This window comes from Euprymna scolopes, chromosome 27 (genome assembly GCF_053919585.1).
Source record: "Euprymna scolopes isolate OS-2025 chromosome 27, ASM5391958v1, whole genome shotgun sequence".
Classification (NCBI taxonomy): domain Eukaryota; kingdom Metazoa; phylum Mollusca; class Cephalopoda; order Sepiida; family Sepiolidae; genus Euprymna; species Euprymna scolopes.
In genome coordinates, this window is record NC_136508.1 from 89,534,723 (window position 1) to 89,561,930 (window position 27,208).

The 27,208-nt window shown below is 24.4% G+C and overlaps 1 protein-coding gene across 4 annotated transcripts in view; it reads left to right on the forward strand.

Moving 5' to 3' along the window:
• Positions 1-27,208, forward strand: part of LOC145248972 (beta-galactosidase-1-like protein 2) — a 1,883,914-nt gene that overhangs the window by 829,914 nt on the left and 1,026,792 nt on the right. For all 4 annotated transcript variants that reach the window (XM_080110785.1, XM_080110782.1, XM_080110784.1 and 1 more), the window contains one exon: positions 1,078-1,128. In XM_080110785.1, coding sequence (XP_079966911.1) covers positions 1,078-1,128 — 51 coding nt within the window. The remainder of the gene's footprint in view (positions 1-1,077; positions 1,129-27,208) is intronic.

Sequence of the window (27,208 nt, forward strand, 5' to 3'; positions counted from 1 at the left end):
GCATTTACTTTTCACAAACACCTTATATTAACTATGTTGTATTTCCACAGATACATTACATAAATGTTACTCACAAGATAAGTATTCTCTTTTAAGTTTATGTTAAAGTTAAATCATTACAATCAGTCAAATATGTTACAGTAGAAATAATAATCGTCCTTCTTTTTAAACTACAGTAAATGAATTCATGTAAGTTATAAAAAATGATCATAAATCCATAAAGAGTGTTGAAAAACAGGAGTTGGTAAATCTAAAAAGTGCCCTCAACGATTACAGAAGTAATTTTAGTTATTATGGGTAAAATAATTATGGGTAAAATAATTATGGGTAAAATAATTATTCTTTACATTTTGACATATGTAAGTTTATAAACTTCCGGTTAGAAGTTTATGTAGTAATGCATTTTGTGAACTATATTCTCATAAATGTTCGGTAGGGCTGAACTAAAAACTTATGCAAACTGCTGGAATATGATGAGCATTGGTCAAATTGATTAGTCAATCCGAAAGCATCAACAAACACGATTACCCAAACAAGTTCAGACGCCGGAGCAAGTTGAAGAGTATATACTGATAGCACCCGAAATGAGGTGCAGGACATAGCTAAAAAAAAAAAAAAAAAAAAAAAAATGAAAATTCTACAGAAGAGAATGTAGGGTGGGCTTGGAACAAATAGTTATCGATTAGAGGAATTAACTTTGAACCCCCCTCCCCCCCAAAAAAAATATAGTTCTTAATCGCATGCAAAAAAAGAAATGTTTTTACTTATTTAAAACAAATAAAAAAAACAATATTTATTTATAAAACTTATGTTGTTGTTATATTTTATTTCACTGCTTTTCCAGTTTTTAATTTGTGATTCGTATTAGATGAATTTTATTTTCTGTTTCTTAGCGTTTTAAAGATTTGTTCGGCGGCGCTCGGCATATTTCAGCATTGGCCAGGTGTCAGAGAAAACCTGAAAGAACATTTACATAAATCCAGTTCACAAAATACATTCGTATCGAAGTTCATGATCATTTCTATAAAATGAGTAAATCTTTACAGTTTATTCATATAAAAAAATGTTTACTTTCAGGTCATGAGCCATTGCCTTCTATTCCTTCAAATAACGTGAAGAAAAGTTATGGTATGTATGGCATTAAAAATTGTTCAACATTTTTAGAGGTTCTTTAAATGATCAGAATTTACACACACTCTCTCTACATAAAATTTGTGAGCAGTGTGTGTGGATTTAAGGAATAAGAAAAAATTACTTTAGAGTTTGTAAAAATTGTCAAGCTCCAACTAAAAGAGAAATAAAAACAGAAAAATGTTAAAAGAAATATCAATCTATTTTTGTCATTCATAATAATCATCTATTTGTGTTTTTTCCATTGTTTTTTACAAACATTTTCGTTGTGTATTACTGTTTTAATTGATTATGTGTACAACAATTAAATTTTGTACTAAAATGATACTAACACGAATCAGTTTTTGCATAAAAACAATATTTACATCAATCAATTTTTGTATTAAAAATATTATCATGAATCATTTTGTATTAAAATAGTATTTACATCAATCAATTTTTGTATTAAAATATTTTTTACACGAAATACATTTTGTATTAAAATAATATTTTCATCAATAAATTTTTGTATCAAATAATATTTACACGATTCAGTTTTTGTACTAAAATATTTACATCAATCGATTTTTGCATTAAGAGAATATTTACATCAATTAGTTTTTGTATCACAAGAACCGTTATCATCAATCATTTTATATAAAAATATTTACATCAATCAATTTTTGTATAAAAATAACATTTACATCAATCAATTTTATATGTAAATATCAATCTTTGTATTTAAATATTAACGTTAATCAACTTTTCTATTAAAATAATATTTACATCAATCAATCTTTGTATTAAAATAATATTTACATCAATCAATCTTTGTATTAAATTAATATTTACATCAATCAATCTTTGTATTAAAATAATATTTACATCAATCAATCTTTGTATTAAATTAATATTTACATCAATCAATCTTTGTATTAAATTAATATTTACATCAATCAATCTTTGTATTATATTAATATTTACATCAATCAATCTTTGTATTAAATTAATATTTACATCAATCAATCTTTGTATTAAATTAATATTTACATCAATCAATCTTTGTATTATATTAATATTTACATCAATCAATCTTTGTATTAAAATAATATTTACATCAATCAATCTTTGTATTAAATTAATATTTACATCAATCAATCTTTGTATTATATTAATATTTACATCAATCAATCTTTGTATTAAATATTTACATCAATAAATCTTTGTATTAAAATAATATTTACATCAATCAATCTTCCTATTAAAATAATATTTACATCAATCAATCTTTGTATTAAATTAATATTTACATCAATCAATCTTTGTATTATATTAATATTTACATCAATCAATTTTTGTATTACAATATTTACATCAATCAATTTTTGTATGTAAATAATATTTACATCAATCAATCATTGTATTATAATATTCACATAAATCAATTTTTGTATTAAAATATTCACATCAATCAATTTTTGTATTAAAATAATATTTACACCAATCAATGTTTTATTAAAATAATATTTACATCAATCAATTTTTGTATTAAAATAATATTTACATGCATCAATTTTTGTATTAAAATAATATTTACATCAATCAATTTTTTTATTAAAATATTTACATAAATCAATTTTTGTATTATAATAATATTTACATAAATCAATTTTTGTATTAAAATAATATTTACATCAATCAATTTTTGTATTAAAATAATATTTACATCAATTAATTTTTGTATTAACATAAGATTTACAGCAATTAATTTTTTATTTAAATAATATTTACGTCAATCAATTTTTTTATTTAAATAATATTTACGTCAATCAATTTTTTTATTAAAATAATATTTACGTCAATCAATTTTTGTATTAAAATAATATTTACGTCAATCAATGTTAGTATTAAAATAATATTTGCATCAATCAATTTTTGGTGTAGCGTAATTTTTACATTAATCAATTTTTGTATTTAAATAATATGTACAACAATTAGTTTTCGTATATAAATATTTACATCAATGAATTTTTATATCAAAATAATATTTACGTCAATCAATTTTTGTATTAAAATAATATTTACGTCAGTCTATATTTTTATTAAAATAATATTTGCATTAATCAATTTTTGGAATGACATAACATCTACAGCAATCAATTTTTGTATTAAAATAATATTGACATCAATTTATTTTTCTATTAAAATAAGATGTAAAGCAATTAATTTTTTATTTAAATAATATATATGCAACAATCAATTTTTGTATTAAAATAATATTTACATCAATCAATTTTTGTATTTAAATAAAAATAACAAAGAATTTAAAGATTTAAATCAAATATTTTTCGTGTTATAATATTTACATCAATCAATTTTGTATAAAGATAATATTTACGTCAAACAATTTTTGCATTGAAGTATTTAAAACGGTATTTTTTATTTAAATAATATTTACGCCAATTTTATTTTGAGATCTGCATTTGCAGTCGACGTTCATAATCAGCAAGGGTTATGTTTTTTTTTATTTGGAAATATAGAAACAAAAAAAAATATAAATGAGATTTAAAGTTGCTAGCAGAGGTACACTGCAGTCTTCATCCTTTGTGTTGTGCGTGCTCCTATGATATATTGATATAGATTATTAATAATTTTGTTTTTAGTTTTTCAACTATTTTAAATAGTATAAAATTGTAGAAATTGTGTGGACTTTGTTTATGTTTATTGTATTTTGTTTTTAATATCTTATTTAACTAATTTTGTTTAATATATTTTAATATCGTTTATTTTTCACAAATTTTTTGGGGGTTTTTTCACATATGACCAAACTTTTTGGTGATAAATCTCGTGATTATTAGATTTGAGATTTTTTTTTTTTAAAATTAAAAAAAAACACCTGTTCGAATTTTTGTTTCAGTTTTCTCTGTTAGTTTAACATAAAACGATGCACTTTTATTATTTTTCGGACTGTTATTATTGTCCAGTCAATCTAGCTAATTTTTTCACTGAACCTCACAAACTGCTAACAAAGGTTTTTACTTGGTTATTTAGTATGAATAACCTCTTTCAGCTAAAAAAAACGTTTACCACAATTTTCGTTCCAAATGTGCCACCTCCTCTCTCTTAACTCAGTTACTATAAAATCATCTTAAAAAATGACACATGTGAAATTGGATAAAAAATAACACATGGTAAATTGGATAAAAATATCAAAAAAATAACACATGTGAAATTGGATAAAAATATTAAAGAAAATAACACATGTGAAATTGGATAAAAATATTTAAAAAAAATAACACGTGAAATTGGATAAAAATATTCAAAAAAAATAACATGTAAAAATTATATAAAACATTACACATGTAAAATTGGATAAAAATATAAAAAAAACACATGTGAAATTGGATAAAAATATAAAAAAAACACATGTGAAATTGGATAAAAATATTAAAAAAATAACACATGTGAAATTGGATAAAAATATTTAAAAAAAAAACACATGTGAAATTGGATAAAAATATTAAAAAAAAAACACATGTGAAATTTTATAACAATATAAAAAAAATAACACATGTGAAATTGGATAAAAATATAAAAAAATAACACATGTGACATTGGATAAAAATACAAAAAAATAACACGTGTGAAATTGGATAAAAATATAAAAAAAATAACACATGTGAAATTGGATAAAAATATAAAAAAATAACACATGTGAAATTGGATAAAACATAACACATGTGAAATTGGATAAAAATATTTAAAAAAATAACACGTGAAATTGGATAAAAATATTCAAAAAAAATAACACATGTGAAATTGGATAAAAATATTAAAAATAACACATGTGAAATTGGATAAAAATATAGAAAAAATAACACATGTGAAATTGGATAAAACATAACACATGTGAAATTGGATAAAAATATTACACAAAATAACACATGTGAAATTGGATAGAAATATTATAAAAAAAATTTCATGTGAAATTTGATAAAAATATAAAAAAAATAACACATGTGAAATTGGATAAAAATATTAAAAAAATAACACATGTGAAATTGGATAAAAATATTACAAAAAAAAATTTCATGTGAAATTGGATAAAAATATCAAAAAAATAACACATGTGAAATTGGATGAAAATATTTTAAAAAAATAACACATGTGAAATTGGATAAAAATATTTTAAAAAAATAACACGTGAAATTGGATCAAAATATTCAAAAAAAATAACACATGTAAAATTATATAAAACATTACACATGTAAAATTGGATAAAAATATTTAAAAAAATAACACATGTGAAATTGGATAAAAATATTAAAAACACATAACACTTGTGAAATTTGATAAAAATATAAAAAAATAACACATGTGAAATTGGATAAAAATATTTTAAAACATAACACATGTGAAATTGGATAAAACAACACATGTAAAATTGGATAAAACATAACACATGTAAAATTGGATAAAAATATTTAAAAAAATAACATGTGAAATTGGATCAAAATATTAAAAAAAAAATTTTATGTGAAATTGGATTAAAATATAAAAAAAATAACACATGTGAAATTGGATAAAAATATAAAAAAATAACACATGTGAAATTGGATAAAACATAACACATGTGCAATTGGATAAAAATATTTAAAAAAATAACACATGTGAAATTGGATAAAAATATTTAAAAAAATAACACATGTGAAATTGGATAAAAATATTTAAAAAAATAACACATGTGAAATTGGATAAAAATATTAAAAAAACATAACACGTGTCAAAGTGCATAAAATATGAAAAAATAACACAGGTGATATTGGATAAAAATATTTAAACAAATGACACATGTGAAATTGGATAAAAATATTAAAAAAAATAACACATTTGAAATGGGATAAAACATAACACATGTGAAATTTGATAAAAATATTAAAAAAACTAACACGTGAAATAGATAAAGATATTTTTAAAAAATAACACATGTGAAATTGGATAAAACATAACACGTGAAATTGATAAAATTATTTTTAAAAAATAACACATGTGAAATTGGATCAAAATATTTTTAAAAAATAACACATGTGAAATTGGATACAACATAACACATGTGAAATTGGATACACATATCAAAAAAATAACACATGTTAAATTGGATACAAATATCAAAAAAATAACATGTGAAATTGGATAAAAAGTAACACATGTGAAATTGGATAAAAATATTAAAAAAAATAACACATGTTTAATTGGATAAAACATAACACATGTAAAATTGGATAAAAATATACACAAAATAACGCATGTGAAATTGGATAAAAATATTAAAAAATAACACATGTGAAATTGGATAAAACATAACACATGTGAAATTAGATAAAAATATTTAAAAAATAACACGTGAAATTGGATAAAAATATTAAAACAAAATAACACATGTGAAATTGGATAGAAATATAAAAAAAATAACACATGTGAAATTGGATAAAAATATAAAAAAATAACACATGTGAAATTGGATAAAACGTAACACATGTGAAATTGGATAAAAATATTTAAAAAACATAAGACATGTGAAATTGCATCAAAATATGAAAAAATAACACATGTGAAATTGGATAAAAATATCAAAAAAATAAAACAGGTGAAATTGAATAAAAATATAAAAAAAAATAACACAGGTGAAATTGGATTAAAATATTACAAAAATAACACATGTGAAATTGGATAAAACATAACACATGTTAAGTTGGATAAAAATATAAAAAATAACACATGTGAAATTTGATAAAACATAACACATGTGAAATTGGATAAAAATATAAAAAAGTAACACATGTGAAATTGGATAAAAATATAAAAAAAATAACACATGTTAAATTGGAGTAAAATATTAAAAAAAAACCACATGTGAAATTAGATAAAAATATAAAAAAAAATAACACATATGAATTGGATAAAAATATTTAAAAAAAAAAACCACATGTGAAATTGGATAAAAATATAAAAAAAAATAACACATGTGAAATTGGATAAAAATAAAAAAAAATAACATCTGTGAAATTTGATAGAAATATAAGAAAAATTACACATGTGAAATTGGATAAAAATATCAAAAAAATAACACATGTAGAATTGGATAAAAAATAACAAATGTGCAATTGGATAAAAATATTTGAAAAAATAAATCATGTGAAATTGGATAAAAATACCAAAAAAATAACACATGTAGAATTGGATAAAAAATAACACATGTGCAATTGGATAAAAATATGAAAAAAATAACACATGTGAAATTGGATAAAATATAAAAAAATAACGCATGTGAAATTGGATAAAAATATTTTAAAACATAACACATGTGAAATTGGATAAAAATATAAAAAAATGACACATGTGAAATTAGATAAAAAATAACACATGTGCAATTGGGTAAAAATATTTTTAAAAAAATAACAGTTGTGAAATTGGATAAAAATATAAAAAAATAAAACATGTGAAATTGGATAAAAATATAAAAAATAACACGTGAAATTGGATAAAACATAACACATGTGAAATTGGATAAAAGTATAAAAAATAACACGTGTGAAATTGGATAAAACATAACACATGTGAAATTGGATAAAAATATAAAAAAATAACACAGGTGAAATTGGATAAAACATAACACATGTGAAATTGGATAAAAATATAAAAAAATAACATGTTAAATTGGATAAAAAATAACACATATTAATTGGATAAAAATATTTTAAAAAATAACACATGTTGAATTGGATAAAAATATAAAAAATAACACATGTGAAATTGGATAAACATATAAAAAAATAACACATGTGAAATTGGATAAAAAATATCAAAGCATAACACATGTGAAATTGGATAAAAATATAAAAAATAACACATGTAAAATTGGATAAACATATCAAAAAAATAACACATGTGAAATTGGATAAAAATATCAAAAAAATAACACATGGGAAATTGGATAAAAATATAAAAAACATAACACATGTGAAATTGGATAAAAATATCAAAAAATAACACATGTAAAATTGGATAAACATATCAAAAAAATAACACATGTGAAATAGGATAAAAATATGAAAAAAATAACACATGTGAAATAGGATAAACATATCAAAAAAATAACACATGTGAAATAGGATAAAAATATCAAAAAAATAACACATGTGAAATTGGATAAAAATATCAAAAAATAACACATGTAAAATTGGATAAAAATATCAAAAAATAACACATGTGAAATTGCATAAAAATAAAAAAAAATTACACATGTGAAATTGGATAAAAATATCAAAAAAATAACACATGTGAAATTGGATAAAACATAACACATGTGAAATTGGATAAAAATATAAAAAAATAACACATGTGAAATTGGATAAAACATAACACATGTTAAGTTGGATAAAAATATAAAAAATAACACATGTGAAATTTGATAAAACATAACACATGTGAAATTGGATAAAAATATAAAAAAGTAACACATGTGAAATTGGATAAAAATATAAAAAAAATAACACATGTTAAATTGGAGTAAAATATTTAAAAAAAACCACATGTGAAATTGGATAAAAATATAAAAAAAAATAACACATATGAATTGGATACAAATATTTAAAAAAAAAACACATGTGAAATTGGATAAAAATATAAAAAAAAATAACACATGTGAAATTGGATAAAAATATAAAAAAATAACATCTGTGAAATTTGATAGAAATATAAGAAAAATTACACATGTAAAATTGGATAAAAATATCAAAAAAATAACACATGTAGAATTGGATAAAAAATAACACATGCGCAATTGGATAAAAATATGAAAAAAATTACACATGTGAAATTGGATAAAATATAAAAAAATAACGCATGTGAAATTGGATAAAAATATAAAAACAATTAACACATGGAAAATTAGATAAAAATATTAAAAAATGACACATGTGAAATTAGATAAAAAATAACACATGTGCAATTGGGTAAAAATATTTAAAAAAAAATAACAGTTGTGAAATTGGATAAAAATATAAAAAAATAACATGTGAAATTGGATAAAAATATAAAAAAGTAACACATGTTAAATTGGATAACAAATAACACATGTGCAATTGGATAAAAATATAAAAAAGTGACACATGTGAAATTGGATAAAAAATAACACGTGCAATTGGATAAAAATATGTTAAAAAAATAACACTTGTGAAATTGGATAAAAAATTAAAATATAACACATGTGAAATTGGATAAAAATATAAAAAAAATAACACATGGAAAATTAGATAAAAATAGAAAAAAAATAACACATGTGAAATTGGATCAAAAATAACACATGTGCAATTGGATAAAAATATAAAAAATAACACATGTGAAATTGGATACAAATATAAAAAAATAACACATGTGAAATTGGATAAAACATAACACATGTGAAATTGGATAAAAATATTTAAAAAAATAACACATGTTAAATTGCATAAAAATATTAAAAAGTAACACATGTGAAATTGGAAAAAATTATAAAAAAAAACATAAGGCATGTGAAATTGGATAAAAATATTAAAAGAAATAACACATGTGAAATTTGATAAAAATATTAAAAATCCATAACACATGTGAAATTGCATAAAAATATGAAAAAATAACACATGTGAAATTGGATAAAAATATAAAAAATAACACATGTGAAATTGGATAAAAATATTAAAAAAACATAACACATGTGAAATTGAATAAAAATATAGAAATATAACACAGGTGAAATTGGATAAAACATAACACATGTGAAATTTGATAAAATTATTTTTCAAAAATAACACATGTGACCTTGGGTAAAAATATAAAAAAATAACACATGTAAAATTGGATAAACCATAACACATGTGAAATCGGATAAAAATATTTAAAAAAAACAGGTGAAATTGGATAAAAATATTAAAAAATAACACATGTGAAATTGGATGAAAATATTTAAAAAAATAACAAAGGTGAAATTGAATAAACATATAAAAAAATAACACACGTAGAATTGGATAAAAAAAATAACACATGTGCAATTGGATGAAAATATAAAAAAAAAACACATGTGACATTGGATAAAAATATAAAAAAATAACGCATGTGAAATAGGATAAAAATATTTAAAAAAACACATGGAAAATTAGATAAAATATAAAAAAAAATAACACATGTGAAATTGGATAAAAATATAAATAAATAACACATGTGAAAATTGATAAAACAGAACACATGTGAAATTGGATAAAAATATAAAAAAAAGTAACACATGTAAAATTGGATAAAAAATAACTCATGTGCAATTGGATTAAAATATAAAAAAAGTAACACATGTGAAATTGGAAAAAAAATAACACGTGCAATTGGATAAAAATATTTTAAAAAATAACGCTTGTGAAATTGGATAAAAAAATAAAAATATAACACATGTGAAATTGGATAAAAATATAAAAAAAATAACACATAGAAAATTAGATAAAAATAGAAAAAAAATAACACATGTGAAATTGGATCAAAAATAACACATGTGCAATTGGATAAAAATATAAAAAATAACACATGTGAAATTGGATAAAAATATAAAAAAACAACACCTGTGAAATAAGATAAAAATATAAAAAAATAACACATGTAAAACTGGATAAAACATAACACATGTGAAATTGGATAAATATATTAAAAAAAAAATAACACATGTTAAATTGCATAAAAATATTAAAAAATAACACATGTGAAATTGGATAAAAATATTAAAAAAACCTAACACATGTGAAATCGGATAAAAATATAAAAAAAATAACACATGTGAAATTGGATAAAAATATTTTTAAAAAATAACACATGTGAACTTGGATATAAATATAAAAAAATAACACATGTAAAATTGGATAAACCATAACACATGTGAAATCGGATAAAAATATTTAAAAAAAAACAGGTGAAATTGGATAATAATATTAAAAAATAACACATGTGCAATTGGATAAAACATAACACATGTGAAATTCGATGAAAATATTTAAAGAAATAACACAGGTGAAATTGGATAAAAATATAAAAAAATAACACATGTGAAATGGGATAAAAGATAACACATGTGAAATTGGATAAAAATATAAAGAATTAACACATGTTTAATTGGATAAAAATATTTAAAAAAAAATAACACATGTGAAATTGGATAAAAATATAAAAACAAATAACACACGTGAAATTGGATAAAAATATTTAAAAAAAATAACACATGTGAAATTGGATAAAAATATTTAAAAAAAATAAAAAATATAAAAAAAATAACACATGTGAAATGTGATAAAAATATTTAAAAAAAATAACACATGTGCAATTGGATAAAAAATTTAAAAAAATAACACATGTGAAATTGGATAAAAATATTAAAAAAATAACACATGTGAAATAGGATCAAACATAATACGTGAAATTGGATAAAAATATGAAAATATAACACATGTGAAATTGGATAAAAAATAACACCTGTGAAATTGGATAAAAATATAAAAAAAATAACACATGTGAAATTGGATAAAATATTAAAAAAATAACACATGTGCAATTGGATAAAAATATAAAAAAATAACACATGTAAAATTGGATAAAACATAACACATGTGCAATTGGATAAAAATATTAAGAAAAAATAACACATTTTATATTGGATAAAAATATTAAAAAAATAACACATGCGAAATTGGATAAAAATATTAAAAAAGAATGACACATGTGAAATTGGATAAAAATATTTAAATAAATAACACATGTGAAATTAGATAAAAATAGTTAAAAAGAAATAAAACATGTGAAATTGGATAAAAATATTAAAAAAATAACATGTGAAATTGGAAATAACATAACACATGTGAAATTGGATATAAATATTAAAAAATAACACATGTGAAATTGGATAAATACATTTTTAAAAAATAACACATGTGAAATTCGATAAAACTTAACAATTAAATTACACAGGTGAAATTGGATAAAGAAATATAAAAAAAATAACACATGTGAAATTGGAGTAAAATATAAAAAAAATAACACATGTGCAATTGGATAAAAATATAAAAAAATAACACAGTGAAATTGGATAAAAATATAAAAAAAATAGCGCATGTGCAATTGGATAAAAATATAAAAAAATAACACATGTGAAATTGGATGAAAATATAAAAAAAATAACACATGTGAAATTGGATAAAAATATAAAAAAATAACACATGTAAAATTGGATAAAAAATAACACATGTGCAATTGGATAAAAATATGAAAAAAATAACACATGTGAAATTGGATAAAAATATAAAAAAAATAACACATGTGAAATTGGATAAAAATATAAAAAAAATAACTTATGTGAAATTGGATAAAAATATAAAAAAATAACACATGTGAAATTGGATAAAAATATTTAAAAAAATAACACATGTGAAATTGGATAAAAAAAAAAAAATAACGCATGTGAAATTGGATAAAAATATAAAGAAAATAACACATGGAAAATTAGATAAAAATATAAAAAATAACACATGTGAAATTGGATAAAAAATAACACATGTGCAATTGGATAAAAATATAAAAAAATAACACATGTGAAAATGGATAAAACATAACACATGTGAAATTGGATAAAAATATGAAAAATAACACATGTGAAATTGGATAAAAAATAACACATGTGCAATTGGATAAAAATATTTTTAAAAAATAACACATATGCAATTGGATAAAAATATAAAAAAATAACACATGTGAAATTGGATAAAATTATAAAAAGATAACACATGTGAAATTGGATAAAAATATAAAAAAATAACACATGTGAAATTGGATAAAAATATAAAAAAAATAACATGTGAAATTGGATAAAAATATAAAAAAATAACACATGTTAAATTGGATAAAAAACATAACACATGTGCAATTGGATAAAAATATTAAGAAAAAATAACACAGGTTAAATTGGATAAAAATATTAAAAAAATAACACATGCGAAATTGGATAAAAATATTAAAAAAGAATGACACATGTGAAATTGGATAAAAATATTTAAATAAATAACACATGTGAAATTAGATAAAAATAGTTAAAAAGAAATAAAACATGTGAAATTGGATAAAAATATTAAAAAGAAAAATAACACATGTGAAATTGGATAAAAATATTAAAAAAATAACATGTGAAATTGGAAATAAAATAACACATGTGAAATTGGATTTCAATATTAAAAAATAACACATGTGAAATTGGATAAATACATTTTTAAAAAATAACACATGTGAAATTCGATAAAACTTAACAATTAAATTACACAGGTGAAATTGGATAAAGAAATATAAAAAAAATAACACATGTGAAATTGGAGTAAAATATAAAAAAATAACACATGTGAAATTGGATAAAAATATTAAAAAAATAACACATGTGAAATGGGATAAAAATAAAACATGTGCAATTGGATAAAAATATAAAAAAAATAACACATGCGAAATTGGATAAAAATATTTAAAAAATAACACATGTGAAATGGGATAAAAATAAAACATGTGCAATTGAATAAAAATGTTAAAAAAAAACACGTGAAATTGGATAAAAATATAAAAAAATAACACATGTGAAATTGGATAAAAATATAAGAAATAACACATGTAAAATTGGATAAAAATATAAAAAAATAACACATGTAAAATTGGATAAAAATATAAAAAAATAGCACATGTGCAATTGGATAAAAATATAAAAAAATAACACATGTGAATTTGGATAAAAATATAAAAAAAACATGTAAAAGTGGATAAAAATATAATAAATAACACATGTAAAATGGGATAAAAAATAAAACATATGCAATTGGATAAAAATATTTTAAAAAAATAACACATGTCAAATTGGATAAAAATATAAAAAAATAACACATGTGAAATTGGATAAAATATAAAAAAAATAACACATGGAAAATTAGATAAAAATATAAAAAAAATAACACATGTGAAATTGGATAAAAAATAACACATGTGCAACTGGATAAAAATATAAAAAATAACACATGTGAAATTGGATAAAAATATAAAAAAATAACACATGTGAAATTGGATAAACATATTTAAAAAAATAACACATGTGAAATTGGATAAAATATAAAAAAATAACGCATGTGAAATTTGATAAAAATATAAAAAAAATAACACATGGAAAATTGGATAAAAAATAACACATGTGCAATTGGATAAAAATATAAAAAAATGACACATGTGAAATTGGATATAAATATAAAAAAATAACACATGTGAAATTGGATAAAAATATAAAAAAAATAACACATGTGAAATTGGATAAAAATATAAAAAAATAACACATGTAAAATTGGATAAAAAATAACACATGTGCAATTGGATAAAAATATAAAAAAATAACACATGTGAAAATGGATAAAAATATAAAAAAATAACACATGTTAAATTGGATAAAAATATAAAAAAAATAACACATGTGAAATTGGATAAAAAATAACATTTGCAATAGGATAAAAATATTTAAAAAAATAACACATGTGAAATTGGATAAAAATATAAAAAAATAACACATGTGAAATTGGATAAAAAATAACACATGTGCAACTGGATAAAAATATTAAAAAAATAACACATGTGAAATTGGATAAAAATATAAAAAAATAACACATGTGAAATTGGATAAAAATATTTTAAAAAATAACACATGTGAAATTGGATAAAATAAAAAAAAAATAACGCATGTGAAATTGGATAAAAATATAAAGAAAATAACACATGGAAAATTAGATAAAAATATAAAAAAATAACACATGTGAAATTGGATAAAAAATAACACATGTGCAATTGGATAAAAATAGAATAACACATGTGAAAATGGATAAAACATAACACATGTGAAATTGGATAAAAATATGAAAAATAACACATGTGAAATTGGATAAAAAATAACACATGTGCAATTGGATAAAAATATTTTTAAAAAATAACACATGTGCAATTGGATAAAAATATAAAAAAAATAATACATGTGAAATTGGATAAAATTATAAAAAAATAACACATGTGAAATTGGATAAAAATATAAAAAAATAACACATGTGAAATTGGATAAAAATATAAAAAAAATAACACATGTGAAATTGGATAAAAATATCAAAAAATAACACATGTGAAATTGGATAAAAAATAACACATGTGCAATTGGATAAAAATATGAAAAAAATAACACGTGTGAAAATGGATAAAACATTACACATGTGCAATTGGATAAAAATATTTAAAAAAAGAAACACATGTGAAATTGGATAAAAATATAAAAAAATTACACATGTTAAATTGGATTAAAAAAATAGCACATGGAAAATTAGATAAAAATATAAAAAAAATGACACATGTGAAATTGGATAAAAAATAACACATATGCAATTGGATAAAAATATAAAAAATAACACATGGGAAATTGGATAAAAATATAAAAAAAATAACACATGTGAAATTGGATAAAAATATTAAAAAAAATAACACATGTGAAATTGGATAAAAATATTAAAAAAATAACATGTGAAATTGGATAAAAATATAAAAAAAATAACACATGTAAAATTGGATAAAAATATAAAAAAAATAACACATGTGAAATTGGATAAAAAATAACACATGTGAAATTGGATAAAAATATCAAAAAAATAACACATGTGAAATTGGATAAAAATATCAAAAAAATAACACACAGTTAGATATGGAAAAGCATGCATTGTTTTTGATGGGTATGAAAGTGATCCATATCCATTAAAGACGCAACTTACCAATGCCGTGCTGGAGGGTCTGTTGGTATTAATGTGTCACTGACCCCTTTAATTGTATTCAAATTAAAAAAAGATGTTTTCCTTGCTAATCAACAAAACAAACAATTGTTCATTAACTTGCTGGGAAAGAGTTTGGACGAAGCAGGTTTAAAAGTAGTCCATGCATCTGGAGACACTGACGTATTGATTGTGCTCTAGAACTGGCACAGACAGGAGAAACCATTTTGATAGCAGATGATTGGTCCTTCTATGTTAGCATACCAATAGAGATGATTGTTACAACATCTTCATGTCACAACTAAAGGCTAGTGCAAAAGGTCAAGAACATCAAAGAGAATAGAAAATCTTTGGAAGATGTTTATTCCAACATTCTTTTCATCCATGCACTACTGGGTTGTGATTCTACATCCAGTGTTCATGGAATTGGGAAGGCAGCATCCCTCTGAAAGCTGATGAACAATAGAAACTTCCTCAAACTGACAAAGTGTTTGGCAAAGATAGCAGTGCAGAAAAGGTTATTGAAGCTGGGGAAAAGACTTTAGTGTGCCTGTACAATGGTAATGATGGGGAAAGCATCAATCACCTCTGATTGAGGTGCTTTAATAAAAAGGTTGCAAAAAAACTCAAAGAATGTTCACGCCAAATCATTGCCACTAACACGAGCAGATACGAAATTCCACAGCCTTTGACTTTTCTTCCAAATTTAAGAATGGAAAGATAGAAATTAGCTACAACCTGACGAGTAGGTATGGGAACTTTCAGGTGGTAAATTACAACCAATCAAGACTGACTTGCCACTTGTCTAGTAAATTTGTTGGCTATAATTGTGTAACTGTCTTCAGGGTGTATTACAGCAAGATGCAGTTGCAGGAAACATGGCATTCATTGTTCAATGTGTGGTAATTGCAAAAGTCTCCATTGCAAAAACACACAAGTAGATCTTGATGATGATGAAGTTACCTTTGACTGGTTCTTGAGAAGAAATATTCTTTGGTCCATATATGAACTTGTTCTGTCGTAGTTATGAAAGAGCCTTGCCCCAGCATTCTGACCGACTGACTATTTCTCTATCAAAAATTGTACTTATCTTGTACCTATTTTTATGAAATGTCAGGAATTAATGTGAAAATTGTTGCCTGGAAAAAGGCTACTTTTGTAGCTTTTATATTCGTATTTGTGTAAGAAATTAAAAAAAAAAGCTTGAAAATAATGACAGGGGCTAGTCATTTTCTGGTGTAAGAAAGCATATAGCTACCTATAATTACAATTTAAAACACCAAGAAAATATCGGGCATTGCCCGGGTGTTTGGATGTGTATGTTGAGCAAAAGAAAAAGAAGTGGTAGTAGGAAAACAGGCTCGAACCCGTACTGCAAAGGAGGAAACGTAACGTTTATGCTGTTACGACCACCGCCAAACTGGAAGAGACATTTTTTAAAATTAAGGCTAGACAATCTAAAGGAGAGGATAACTTTAAAAAATATCAGCGAAAAAAGTGATCCCCCCCTCCCCGTAGAAAAGTGCCTAGTTGAAGGGGAAGATATTAATGTTTTTAGCCAATTTTTCAATATTTGTTGTATGAAAGGTCGAACTTTAAAACAATACTGATCTTGGTAAAAATCCATGCAAACAGACATACATACATAAATTTATATATTGGTAAATAAAAATTTTCGACCTCAACTGATGAAAAAGCTTGCCCATCTCTGAATAACCGTTATGTAAAATTTAAAATATTTAGACCAGAAATTGTCTGAGTAATTTGGAAAAGACCGCAGAGGTCAATGTTTTTTTTTTTAACTTTGATCCCTATTATTACCCCTTAAAATTTATTGTTTTGGGCTCAAATCAAATTATTAAATTAGATCCATGTCCAAGGAACCTATATCTAAAATTTCAAGAGCGTAGACCCAACATTGTTGGAGGAGTTGTATAGAGTTTTCAAAGGTCAAATCGTTGACCTTTGACCCCTTAATCGCCAAATTTCTGACCAAAAACCGATCACATCGATTTTCCCAAATCTCAGTACCCAATATATCAAATTTCGAGTTGGTAGACTAAAAATTGACAGAGTTATTGCATAGGGAAATGTAAACAGACACACACACACAGACATGTTCATTTTTATATATATACTAGCATGGGTGCTCGGCGTTGCCCGGGTGTTTGGAGGTATATGGGGAGAAAAAAAACAAAAAAAAATGGTCAATTTTTTTAACTTTGACCACTATTATGAACCCTTATAATTTATTGTTTTGGGCTCAAATCAAGTTAAGTTAGATCCATGTCCAAGGAACCTATATCTAAAATTTCAAGTGTTTAGACCCAAAATTGTTGGAGGAGTTTGGTAGTTCTCAAAGGTCAAATCATTGAATTTTGACCCCTTAACAGCCAAATTTCTGGCCGAAAACCAACACAGATTTTTCCAAATCTGAGTACCCTGTATATCTAATTTTGAGTCTGTAGACAAAAAAATTGACAGAGTTATTGCGTAGGGAAATGTACAGACACAGACATATTCACTTTTATAGATATACTAGCATGGGCGCCCGGTGTTGCCCGGGTGTTTGGATGTGTATGTTGAGCAAAAAAAAAAAAAAGTGGTAGTAGGAAGGCAGGCTCGAAGCCGTACCACAAAGGAGGAAAAGAACGGGGTAAAACCTAACGTTTATGCTGTTACAACCACCGCCAAACCGGAAGCGACATTTTTTAAAATTAAGGCTAGACAATCTAAAGGAAAGGATAACTTTAAAAAATATCGGCAAAAAAGTCCCCCTCCCCTGTAGAAAAGTGCCTAGCTGAAGGGGAAGATATTAATGTTTTTAGCCAATTTTTCGATATTTGTCGTATGAAAGGTCGAACTTTAAAATGATACTGATCTTAGTAAAATCCGTCGCCTCTATTGAAAGTTAAAGGCACACATGAAAACAAACAGACAGACATATATACATACATTTATATATTGGTAACTAAAAGTTTTCGACCCAAACGGATGAAAAAGCTTGCCCTATCTCTGAATACCCTTTATGTAAAATTTCAAATATTTAGACCAGAAATTGTCTGAGTAATTTGGAAGAGACTGCAGAGGTCAAATTTTTTTAAACTTTAATCCCTATTATGACCCCTTAGAATTTTGTTTTGGGCTCAAATCAAGTTATTAAGTTAGATCCATGTTCAAGGAACCTATATCTAAAATTTCAAGTGCATAGACGCAAAATTGTCGGAGGAGTTTGGTAGAGTTCTCAAAGGTCAACTCGTTGAACTTTGACCTCTTAATCGCCAAATTTCTGACCAAAAACCAATCACATCGATTTTCCCAAATCTCAGTACCCTGTATATCAAATTTCGAGTCTGTAGACTAAAAATTGACAGAGTTATTGCGTAGGAAAATATACACAGGGACATCTCAAATATAAATATTTTCTGTGATTTTGTGTGTGTATTTTGTGAATATGTGTGTGTATATATATATATATATATATATATATATATATATACTAGCTGTACCCTGCCACGCATTGCTGTGGCTCAATGTGGTGTAATGGAAAATTCTAATAAAAAGAGAAAATGCATGTTTCTTATATTCTTAGTACAGCAATCCATTCCAAAAAGTAAAATAAAAAAGGCGAAAATGAAAAAAAATGGTACTCTTGCAGAATTGGATCCTGATCCTCGGGATTACCGTCAATCATGGCTTGGGCTCAACCAACAATCAGTGGATAAAGCTGAACGTAGCAAAAATGTTGAAACGCTAAATGTTTTTTTTGTTTTGGTTTTGTTTTCTGTATACAAAAATGTGAGTTAGTAATTGATGTTTGAGTGATGGGGGGGGGGTACTATACACAGATTCAAAGAAGTTGTCCAAAAACAAATAAATGAAAGCCAAGGTAAGTAAGTTATGTTTCTACCTAAACTGGATAATTGTTTAGTGTTTTTATGTAATGTAAAATGTTTAATCGGCTCGAAAAACAGAATGGTTGCAAACTCTGTTGAATACGTTAAGTTTGGGAAAGTAAGTTGAAAACTAAAAACTATAAAATACAGTATCAAAACCCCACCGAATATATGTTACCATGACATAGGCTGACATAATCGGTGGGTTTCTGACAGTATTTTGTATAGTTTTTTAGTTTTAACTCACTTTCTCAAACTTAACGTAATCAACAGTGTCCGACACTATTTGTATCTTTCAAATACACCAATAAACACTGTTTTTCGAGCCGACTAAACGTTACATTAAATGAAAAGGGTTTGTATTACTAAACACAGATATAAAGAAGTTGTCAAAAAATAAATATATAACAAATAAATTTTATCAAAGGCAAGAAAAGTAAATGTTCTACCTAACTGGATAACATTGTAGTGTTTTTATGTAATGTATAATCGGTTCAAAAATATGCAGTGTTTATCGGTATATTTGAAAAATATAAATGGCAGCAGACTGTATCAAACACGTTCAGTTTGGGGAAATTTTGGGAAAATGAGTTTAAACTAAAAAACTATACAAAATACTGTTAGGAACTCACTCAATATATGTTACTGTGACGTAGGCTGACATATAATCAATGGTTTTAAACTTTTGCTCGATACAGATGACGACTTTTAAGAGTCCCTTTTAGTGATTACCTGGTTTGAGGATATTTGTACAACTAAACGGCAAATCTGCCCCAAAAATCCAGAATTATTTTACTTTAAGGCCCGTCTCATGTTCGTATATAACGAAATATTTTATTGTAGATTTCAGTGTACTAAAAACGAATCTGCAAACCGTTTCCGTCGCAAAAAAGAAAGTTTTCATGATATGAAGAAATTACGTTTTCGAAAAGTGGGTGATCACTTTTCAATGTAAATTTAACTTAGAATGAGCACCCACTTTCTGACCACCTGAGAGAGGGGCATCTTTCTGTGTGTTTCTTGGCTAAAAAGTTTTTTGTTTGATTTCTTTTGCATGGTAATAACCCCTGGACTCTGGGACTATTTCCTATTTCACAGACGTAGCTTTCGTTTATGCTACGCGTGAGCATAAACGAAAGCTGTTTAGCCAATAAACATGGGAAAAAATCCCCCCCTCTCTCAGGTGGCTAGAAAGTGGGTGCATATTTTAAGTTAAATTTACATGGAAAAGTGATCGCCTACTTTTCGAAAAAGTAATTTCTTCATATCATAAAAACTATTTTTTTTTGCGACGGAAACGGTTTGCAGATTCGTTTTTAGCACACCAAAATCTTTAAAAAAAATTTTGTTATATACGAACGTGAGATGCACGGCCCTTTATGGAAAATTTTATCAAAAATCCGGGAGAAAATAGTTTTCAATAAAAACAGCAAATGAATTCGATAGAAAAAAATGGATGCTATTTTAAAAAATCTTTCTGTGTGTTTCTTGGCTAAAAAGTTTTTTTTGTTTGATTTCTTTTGCATTTTGCAATTTAAACAGGTAATTTTAAAGGATTTTCCAAGGGTAGAAAGAAAGTCCCCCCCCCAAAAAAAAATTCGTGGCCAAAAAGTGGATGATCATTTTACGTTAAATTATTATGGAAAAGTGATCCTCCTTTTTTTTTAAACTAACATTTCTTTATATCATGGAAACTACTCGTTTGCCTTAATTATAAACGTTATTTTCGTTTTCAGCGGCACCGAAAACCTATAAAAGTGGTAATTTTAAAGGAATTTTCGAGGGTGGAGTAATTCTTCATATTTACCTTTCCCTCCCCCCACCACCAATAACATAAGAAATTAAGAATTAGACAAATTTATTTTAGGTAGGCTTTTAAAAATAAAAAACTTAAGATAAGCAAATGGTGCTAGTGCACTTACTGATCCGCGCTATTTTTTAAATCGTATTTCCAAGTTTAATTAAAGTTTTGATATGTTTTTTTATTCAATTGAAAGGTTAAAGTACAAATATATATATATATATATATATATATATATATATATAATTTAAAAAATAGGGAATTTTTTTTTTTTTTTTTTTTTTTTTTACCCATCTATTAATTAGATAGTTAAATGTTGTAATTCGAAAGTCGTCAACCTGTGGTGCACGTGAAAGGCTCATTTCTACCGGAAATGAAATATGGCGGACAGTCTTGCAGTTACGAAAAATATTTTTATTTTATTTAATATATTTTTATAATTTGCGATCTTACGGATCTTAATTTATTTTAATAACATGCAAACATTCCTTAAATTCCATAAATTTTCTGAAAATTCCAATTAAATTGGTAATGTAGAAATATGGTTTTATGGACTTTGAACGAACCAAGAATTACATTTATATATATATATATATGTGTGTGTGTGTGTGTAATTAAAATGGACATCTTAAATATAAATATTTTCTGTGATTTTGTGTGTGTATTTCGTGAATATGTGTGTATATATATATATATATATATGTGTGTGTGTGTGTATATATATATATTTATATATGTGTACATATATATATATATGTGGGCATATTTATGTATGTATATGTATATACGCATATATTAGTGTTGTACCGATTGATCGGGAATCGGCAAAATTGGTAGTTTTCGGGGTATCGGAATCGGAAAAATGTGTGCCTGATTTCCGATTCCAAAACCGATTCTTTTGATATTTTATTATGTTAATTTTTCATTTCTGATACCGTTGATAAATATTAATAAAACTAACCTCTATAGATCATGATAAAGAAGATCTAAATTTATTTCATCTACGTAATATAAACAAAATAAAACTTGAAACTTTGTGAAAATTCGCTAGATAACCTTTAGAAGAATGCTGTTTATTTTCAAGGTATTGAAAAAATTGTTTAAATTTAAAGAAATATTTTGTCAAGAAAAATAATATGAAACATTATTGCTAATTAAATAAAAGTAGAATATAATAGTGTTGGATTTTGTCCGGTTAGGTTTTTGTCTGCTTTCTTACGTTGTATTGGCAAATATGACAAGGAATGGCCCAAAAAAGCAATTAATTTTGTTTTGTATTTTTGTAGAGGAATCGCTTTCAACTTTCATTTGATTTTTTATTGGTTTAAGTAAATGTTTTAGAGGTCACTTGTCCTTCCCCTTATCAAACGGTTTAAAACGGTCAACTATTTTTTCGCACCCAGTTGCCAAATGTTTACAGACAGCTTCCCAGGGAGTTCACAGTTTAATGTTAGAAGATTTCAAACGACTGGGCAAGTTTTATTTTATTTTCCTGGAGCAACTTTGTCTGACTCCGTCTGTTTTTTTTTATCATATCATTATATTCTCGGGGTTTCCCAAACATTAAAAATATACATGAATATATCTCAATGAATTTATCAAAGTCTGGATAAAATAGATAAAGAAAAAACATTAAGAAATTTTTCAAATTGAAAAAGAAACTATATCTACATTTAAAAGTACCCCCACCCGCATTGAAATTCTACTTTTGAGCGAGATTTGTGAACAAAATTAAAAACAAAATTATTTTAGAATTTAGGATGGAGAGTTAGTAGCCCATACTATATACAACTTACTAGGTATGATTACTATATACTATATACAACTTACTAGGTATGATTACTATATATTACTTACTAGGTATGATTACTATATATTACTTACTAGGTATGGTTACTAGATACTATATACAACTTACTAGGTTTGATTACTATATACTACTTACTAGGTATGATTACTATATACAACTTACTAGGTATGATTACCATATACTACTTACTAGGTATTATTACTATATACTATATACAACTTACTAGGTTTGATTACTATATACTATATACAACTTACTAGGTTTGATTACTATATACAACTTACTAGGTATGATTACTATATACAACTTACTAGGTATGATTACTATATACAACTTACTAGGTATGATTACTATATACAACTTACTAGGTATGATTACTATATACAACTTACTAGGTATGATTACTATATACAACTTACTAGGTATGATTACTATATACAATTTACTAGGTATGATTACTATATACAACTTACTAGGTATGATTACTATATACAACTTACTAGGTATGATTACTATATACAACTTACTAGGTATGATTACTATATACAACTTACTAGGTATGATTACTATATACAACTTACTAGGTATGATTACTATATACAACTTACTAGGTATGATTACTATATACAACTTACTAGGTATGATTACTATATACAACTTACTAGGTATGATTACTATATACAACTTACTAGGTATGATTACTATATACAACTTACTAGGTATGATTACTATATACAACTTACTAGGTATGATTACTATATACAACTTACTAGGTATGATTACTATATACAACTTACTAGGTATGATTACTATATACAACTTACTAGGTATGATTACTATATAAAACTTACTAGGTATGATTACTATATACTATATACAACTTACTAGGTATGATTACTATATACAACTTACTAGGTATGATTACTATATACAACTTACTAGGTATGATTACTATATGCAACTTACTAGGTATGATTACTATATACTACTTACTAGGTATGATTACTATATACTACTTACTAGGTATGATTACCATATACAACTTACTAGGTATGATTACTATATACAACTTACTAGGTATGATTACTATATACTACTTACTAGGTATGATTACTATCTACAACTTAATAGGTATAGTTACTATATACAACTTACTAGGTATGATTACTATGTACTACTTACTTGGTATGATTACTATATACAACTTACTAGGTATGATTACTATATATAACTTACTAGGTATGATTACTATATACAACTTACTAGGTATGATTACTATATACAACTTACTAGGTATGATTACTATATACTACTTACTAGGTATGATTACTATATACTACTTACTAGGTATGATTACTATATACTACTTACTAGGTATGATTACTATATACAACTTAATAGGTATAATTACTATATACAACTTACTAGGTATGATTACTATGTACTACTTACTTGGTATGATTACTATGTACTACTTACTTGGTATGATTACTATATACAACTTACTAGGTATGATTACTATATACAACTTACTAGGTATGATTACTATATACTACTTACTAGGTATGATTACTATATACAACTTACTAGGTATTATTACTATATACAACTTACTAGGTATGATTACTACATACAACTTACTAGGTATGATTACTATATACTACTTACTAGGTATGATTACTATATACAACTTACTAGGTATGATTACTATATACAACTTACTAGGTATAATTACTATATACAACTATATAATATAAGGTGTGATTACATATATAAGGTATGATTACTATATACAACTTACTAGGTTTGATTACTATATACAACTTACTAGGTATGATTACTATATACAACTTACTAGGTATAATTGCTATATACTATATACTACTTACTAGGTATGATTACTATATACTATATACAACTTACTAGGTATGATTACTATATACAACTTACTAGGTATGATTACTATATACTACTTACTAGGTATGATAGTGTATTATTATAATCATGAATCCCAGGCATTGTCAGCAGATTTTCTAATATAATAAAACATAGTGATGTTGTTTTTTCCTGCCTTTAAACAATTTGCTATTCAGGATGTAAGCATTTTAGATTTATTATACTACACATTACCAGATATGATGCTGTATTTTTGCTCTTGTGGCTCCTGGGCAACATAATCTACTGACTATAAACAACATAATAACAAAAGACATAGTCAGCGGCATCGCAAGGGAGAGCTGAGGGGAGGCGGTCCACCTCGGGCGGCACGTGCCAGGGGCGGCATTTTGAGAGGTTAAAAATAGAAAAAATGAATAAAGAAAAGCTAAAAAATATCTTAAATTTTGTAGCGAAAAGTTTGTACTACTTACTAGGTATGATTACTATATACTACTTACTAGGTATGATTACTATATACAACTTACTAGGTATGATTACTATATACAACTTACGAGGTATGATTACTATATACTATATACAACTGACTAGGTATGATTACTATATAAAACTTACTAGGTATGATTACTATATACTACTTTCTAGGGCTGATTACTATATACTACTTACTAGGTATGATTACTATATACAACTTACTAGGTATGATTACTATATACTACTTACTAGGTATGATTACTATATACAACTTACTAGGTAAGATTACTATATACAACTTACTAGGTATGATTACTATATACTACTTACTAGGTATGATTACTATATACAACTTACTAGGTATGATTACTATATACTATATACAACTGACTAGGTATGATTACTATATACTACTTACTAGGTATGATTACTATATACTACTTACTAGGTATGATTACTATATACTACTTACTAGGTATGATTACTATATACTACTTACTAGGTATGATTACTATATACTACTTACTAGGTATGATTACTATATGCTACTTACTAGGTATGATTACTATATACTACTTACTAGGTATGATTACTATATACAACTTACTAGGTATGATTACTATATACTACTTACTAGGTATGATTACTGTATACTACTTACTAGGTATGATTACTATATACTACTTACTAGGTATGATTACTATATACTACTTACTAGGTATGATTACTATATACTACTTACTAGGTATGATTACTATATACTACTTACTAGGTATGATTACTATATACTACTTACTAGGTATAATTACTATATAGACTTACTAGGTATAATTACTATATATTACTTACTAGGGATGATTACTATATACTATATACTACTTACTAGGTATGATTACTATATACTACTTACTAGGTATGATTACTATATACTACTTACTAGGTATGATTACTATATACTACTTACTAGGTATGATTACTATATACTACTTACTAGGTATGATTACTATATACACTTACTAGGTATAATTACTATATATTACTTACTAGGGATGATTACTATATACTATATACTACTTACTAGGTATGATTACTATATACTACTTACTAGGTATGATTACTATATACACTTACTAGGTATAATTACTATATATTACTTACTAGGGATGATTACTATATACTATATACTACTTACTAGGTATGATTACTATATACTACTTACTAGGTATGATTACTATATATTACTTACTAGGTATGATTACTATATATTACTTACTAGGGATGATTACTATATACTATATACAACTTACTAGGTATGATTACTATACAAAACTTACGAGGT